The sequence below is a fragment of the Botrytis cinerea genome, chromosome 4, assembly GCF_000143535.2.
Source record: "Botrytis cinerea B05.10 chromosome 4, complete sequence".
NCBI lineage: Eukaryota > Fungi > Ascomycota > Leotiomycetes > Helotiales > Sclerotiniaceae > Botrytis > Botrytis cinerea.
In genome coordinates, this window is record NC_037313.1 from 2,313,263 (window position 1) to 2,319,295 (window position 6,033).

General features: G+C 43.0%; 1 protein-coding gene across 1 annotated transcript; it reads right to left on the reverse strand.

The window, feature by feature from the left end:
- Positions 1-728: 728 nt before the first annotated feature.
- Positions 729-4,302, reverse strand: Bcrim20. Its single transcript, XM_024692740.1, has 4 exons — positions 4,063-4,302; positions 3,758-3,995; positions 3,006-3,705; positions 729-2,638 (listed from the first exon to the last, which is right to left on the reverse strand). Exons 1-4 carry the CDS (start codon positions 4,068-4,070, stop codon positions 951-953), a joined length of 2,634 nt encoding a protein of 877 aa, XP_024548521.1. The 5' UTR covers positions 4,071-4,302; the 3' UTR covers positions 729-950.
- Positions 4,303-6,033: the final 1,731 nt, after the last annotated feature.

Sequence of the window (6,033 nt, forward strand, 5' to 3'; positions counted from 1 at the left end):
GAGTAGAGTATCTAAGTTTACATACATATAGTTAATGTAAACTCTGATTGCTTTGTACTCAATCATCAATCGTTAACAATATATATAAGAATACCAATAGCAATATTCAATAAAAGATATATTAGCACAACACTACTGAATTATTTATTTTAGAATACTCATCGAAGCCGAAGCTTGTCTCGGATTTAGACTCGACAGGTAAGCAAGCTTCTAGAATCGACAATACATAAAAAAAATGAGATTTTTTATTTATTTAAAAAAAAGGCATTCAATAAATCTCAAAATACACTCACTCATCGGATATGAAATTAGAAATCTTCAAAATCATAAATAAATTAAATAAAAAAAAGTGGTAGTATTCTCAACTCGACTTTTTCTTCTCGACATGTAAAAACTTCATCTTAAAGAGATTCGGATTACTCGGAGAAGGAGTTTGAGTTTGAAATTTAAACTTTTTGTCTGAGGTTGTAAATCTTTAGACTTTTGTTTTTTAAGATATATATGTATATATCATCGCAATCATTCGGACTATTCTTATATCTATTAATTCATATAACATTATCAGATAGAAAGAACTATAGACATTAAATTTGCAATAGGGTAATAGACGAGTATTGTCTTAACATTCGCCTCAACCTCCACCAAAGTAGATAGATAGATAAATGATTATGATTTATTTCATTCTTCTCGTCTTATTGTTCGCTCGTTCGCTTGTCTTATTATTGTTTTGTTATAAGCCCATGATATATATATATTCTTTATGTTTATTCCTCTTTTCATATCCTGAGTATGTACGAGTATTTCTTGAATAGATAGATAGATATTGAAAGAGTACAAGCGTATGTTTCCCCTTTTGATAATTCACATGCATACATACATAAATAGATACAGACATAAAAATTTACACCCTAATCCACCCTCACCATCTGAATCTCCTTCCACATAACCCCTCATCCAAATCTCAATCCTGCACTCGGATCCCACGTCGTTTGTTTCGGCTGCGCTTGCGTCTGTGGCGCAGGTGCATTTTCCCCACCACCAGCAACACCACCACCAAATTTAATTCCCAATTCCGGATTCCACGTCGCACCTCCCCCTCCACCCATATTAACACTATTTGAAAATGCACCTGGCATACCCCCCACACTCCCAACTCCAACTCCTCCCGGACCCGCACCCCCAACATTCACCGGCGTACTCTGCAAACTCGCCCTCTGCGGAACAGGCGCTTGAATCGGACTCAGTTCTCTCCTTGGGCTCGGTATCTCCCCACCCTGCATCTGCACCGGGATGAGCGGTTGTGGCGGTGGCGGCGCATGATGTCCCCCTATACCTCCTCCACCAACTCCTGGTTGGGGATGGTGTAAACTAAGACTACTCATCGGTTTTAGCGGCATACTTAAATCCGCTTCCATTCTCCTTGCTTCCTCTCTCCTATCCTGTACAAAAGCCTTACAGCCATCTCTGAACCTCCCAACTATCTTTGCCAAATCATTGTAGAATTTCCTTCCGCCATCTACATTATTGACTATTTCTTTGTACTTGTAGTATGCCATTTCAAGTTTCTGCAAGGCTTGTTCTCTTTCCCTCGTACTTGTATCTCCGGCTCTAGCTTTAATAAACGAGGTATTTGCTATTTCCAATTGTTGGAGAAGCTTTTCCTGTTCTTCCGATTCGGTTTTAAGAGAAGTAAGATCTGCGTCGTAGGTATGAGAGAGGCGTCTTTCAAAGAAATCCTCAAAGTGGGCTGGAACAACAGGTGTTGCAGGATATTCCCGTTCCAAACGAGCGGTTTCGGCTAGAATGCTGTGATTTATGTCATCCTTCTTTGTCTTCTCTCTTAAAGATTCGATCTTCCTCCTCCTTCTACTCTCTAATCTCGAAATTTCGTTAAGGGAATTTCTAAGTTTGGAGACTTCCCCTTCAAGATTTGGTGGTATAGTAACTCGTCGAGAGCTAGGGACGAAATTCCCAATATCCCGGTCTGAACTGGTTAGAATCTGAAGAATGGATTCATACTCGCGAAATTTGACGATAACGACTTGGTCACTATTCGCCGCGCTTTTGAAATAACCTTCAATTTCATCCACTTGAGTATATAATTTCGGGGATGCAGAGCGAGAGTCCAAACGAGCCCATCTATCACTTCCGAATTTTCTCAATAGTCGATCGTTTTCAGATGCTTCTGATTGTAATAGCTCCTTAGCTTCGAGAAATATAGCTTCGTCTGATGCCTTGAGCTTTGCAGCATCGGAAAATGATCGATTGATACGACCAATTGCATCTGCTTGGCGAAGTTCTTCCGCATGGGAAAGTAACGTAGGGGGAAGACCTAAAGGTTTCTCGAGGGCTTGTAGAGAGCCAGGGAGATTGAGGGAACGAAGGGTGTCATGGATACGGGTTGTTAAAATCTCAAGTTCGTCAATAATATTGTTATTAACAATTCGATCGCGGCGTTCTTCGTAGATACTGGCTGCCACGTGAACAGCAAAAGGTACAAGTTTGGAGAACAGTGGCGGTCCAAATTCCTTATGATCTCCAAGGAAAGTCATGGGCTCAGAAACTTCTTTTGGAATTATAGGGTTGGCCATACTTGCTCGTTCAAGGCGTTTCAATTCGTTCTTAGGTGGTACGGGATCTACAAAGTTAGCTGGTATCCAAATAAATGTACAATCATCCTATCTATTCGGTTGTATATGGGGGCAAGCCCCCAAGCCCCCATAGCTCGCTCCGCTCGGAATTTTCTCATATTACATTTCGAGAATACTCATGTGGAAGCTCTCTCCGTGCTCCCCCGAGCCGTCGTAACTCGCTACGCTCTTATAAAGAACAATATGAATGCATAGAAGCTGCATTATCCTCCCACCAGCAAGCTCTCAGATTCTCATAGTACACTGCACTTGAAAACTTAATCGCCTTTGCAAACAGTCTGCCTCCACGGCAGTGGCCCCCGGAGGGCTAGCGGAGCGTCACCCAATCAACGAATTCAGGAGAAACAAACTTACCAAGATAAATCAAATCATTATCTTTCTCAGCCCTTTTCAAACATTCCGTCACCGTACTCTTCAACAACTGCAGTTCACTTGCCACAGCTTTATTGACATATTTTATTTCCTTGATTCCCTCATTGGCGCAAACAATACTATCTGTCAACCTCGCTACTTCCTCTCCGTATTTTCTCTTCTCCAAACAATCACACGCCATGCGATATTGTGCCGCCGCCGCAAAGTGGTGATGTTTGACTGATGAATGATGTAGCCATTCCGAACTTATGGAATTACTCTTCATACCCCAATCTGAAGCTTGCGAATATAAATCTGACACTTTCGCAGCTAGTTTAGCCACTAAAGCATCTTTAGTCCCATTTCCTCGTGCTCTTGCCCAAAAACATTCCTGAGCTTGTGCTAACATAAGACTTTGAAGACACTCTAGTGTATCATCATCCATATCTTCTGGAGGGGAAGTGCGCAATTCGGGTATAATTTCCTCCTTTAAATGTTTGAGTACTCCGGCCGCAAGAGAAAAGTTATTACAAGCAATTTTCAATCCATCCGCCGATGCTCTATTGGCAGACATGGCAAGCTGGGAATAGAGAGCCGCGAGGTTGAACATTACATTTGCGAGTTCGAATTTGAGGTTATTTTCCACGACGAGTCGGTCGATGTTGTATCCTAGAGCGGGGTACCATGAAAACTCTACTCCAATCTGTTCAGAGAAGTAAGTATATACATCTGCGAAGCGTACAGGGCTTGCATACATCTATAGGGAATTTACCCCCCAACCAGGAAAGTTGACCGGCATATGCTGATATCTTTCTTATTCCGGTGGTATGAGGTTCTCTAACATGAATAGCATCTTTTCGCAGAGCATCAATAACCTCAAGGTCCTGCTTGAACATATCCGGATGTTGGTCATATTTGGTGGATATGTATTGCTTTATAGCATCTGATAATTGTAGGTTGGTAGCCTTTCGAAACGGCAGAAAGAGAATGTTGCTGATAGTTGATTGATTAGCTTGTGATTCTGTTGAGGATATAATGTTAGACGCCAAATCCTACTTACCTGGCCATGATGAGTTTCACTACACTTATTGTTATGCTGGTCTATGATTTGAGGGGAAATCCTTCTGGACATCGACTTCTCCAATGTAAACAATGCGGGCGCATTTTGATACAGGGAAGACAGTGCTGGGATCAGTGAGGCAGAAATTGAGGCCACAAGGCATGAATATTTTAGAAGGCAGCTTCACAAGCAAACAATGATTTCTCGTAGGAAGAAGTGAGTGAAGAAATTGGTGAAATCATATATTGGTAGCGATGTGAGCAATTCAGTCCATTCTCCAAATCCAAATCAACTCGCCATTGTGACCTGCAGCTTAACTTTTCAGACATTTGGATATCACTCTATTCCCCGTGAGAGGTCTCAGGATAGGTGCCACCAAAGTGAGACTTCCGTACCGTTGATGCTGTACTTCTAGAATGTACAGAATCGTGCATGATGGACCGGCCAGGCGAACAATCAGCAGATTCGATCAAGAACCACTTGGATAGGACAGGAGACGAAGAATATCACATCCAACCTCAAATATGAATGAACACTGGCAAACCACTCACTCACTCTTGCCCCCATATCAGCAATCTTATCGTTCCCGGATTCGCCAACCCCTTTTATCTGTGTACTGAGTCCAGATCACTACGATTTGAGCCCCCTATCCCTCATTCAGGCCATTTCCGAAGCCACCGTTGGTCTTGAGGGTCTCAACTCCACATATTCAGAGAAACTTCAGAGGAAACTTCAGAGAGAAATTACATTATCAACATGTGACAAACAATAAGAGTACTGTACCAAATTATGATGGGGTAGGGTAAGGGTAGGATAGCAGGTAAAATACGTTACATCGTCGGACGTACTGTGTGTATACTCCCCTCCCTGATCTCACACAGCATTTTATCTCTATCACGAACGTCAAAAGATCATCCAAAACAGAACCAGCGACTGTACATGGAAACTTGGTTCGGCCCGCTGCTTTCGGACAATCAGTGTACACCGTCGAGGAGTGGAATGTAAAAATAAACTCAAAAGCAATGCCGAATGTAGATCTTTCCTCATACCTCGACCATGGTTGTTTCGAGAGGCTGGTTTTGAAGAGGTGATGATGCTCACGTTGTTAGAGAAGACAGATGTTGGTCATGGAGTGGAAGATTGACGTGATTGTACCTGAATATTACTTGATTGAATGGAGATGAAGCACTGGTGGAAGCAGTGAATGAAATGACTTGCCCCTATATGATGATCGTTGCGGGTACTCGGGAGATAGATACCTGGCAGGAGTGGTTTTTGTTATCTAAAGAGTTTTCAACAGACATGACATTGCACAATTCTTTCTGGTGTGGGGGTTTGCGAGTAACAACCACGTACCATCCATCTATCTAACTTCCGTCACTGGTCACTGGTCAAGCAATCATCACTTTCATACCATCGATGTAAAGGCCAACGCTCTTCTCTGTATCACAAACGGCACCACTGATTCACGTCCCGATATTTATACTCTTCGCCCTGAAACCAATGTGCATCTCGATTCTCCAGACTGCACCATCTTCACGTGGATTGCTCGATTGATCGATCAGCATTCGCCTCCAATCTATAAATAAATGGCGAGCCAGTACTGTCGAACGGTTGGACGGTTGGACGGTTGGACTATTGGAATATGGAACAACACCGGCTGGAACACACCAGAGGGGAGAGTCCATACACATCTAGACATTCGCCCAAGTCCATTTTGGGTGCAGCCGCCTCCAGCCAGATGGTGATAATAATACTTAAATTTCCATCCCCACTTGTCCGCGCACTCCCCGCCCGCAGATGTCTTACCTTTGGGTTGATTTATCCGGCACTAACACCAGTCGTGATGGCAGGATGGAGTCCTGATGGTCTCATGGACAGGAATATCTTCACAACCCCTGAGGGTGGTACGCAATCTCCAAAGTACACTGTCCACGGTCCGTAGCACGCTTCAGACGCCAGCAACGATAC

Coding starts and splice junctions, on each gene's coding strand:
- Bcrim20 (XM_024692740.1), bottom strand. Junction 3,706..3,757: donor GGGGTAAATTCCCTATAGAT/GTATGCAAGCCC, acceptor TTCTCTGAACAG/ATTGGAGTAGAGTTTTCATG. Junction 2,639..3,005: donor TAATGATTTGATTTATCTTG/GTAAGTTTGTTT, acceptor CTAACTTTGTAG/ATCCCGTACCACCTAAGAAC.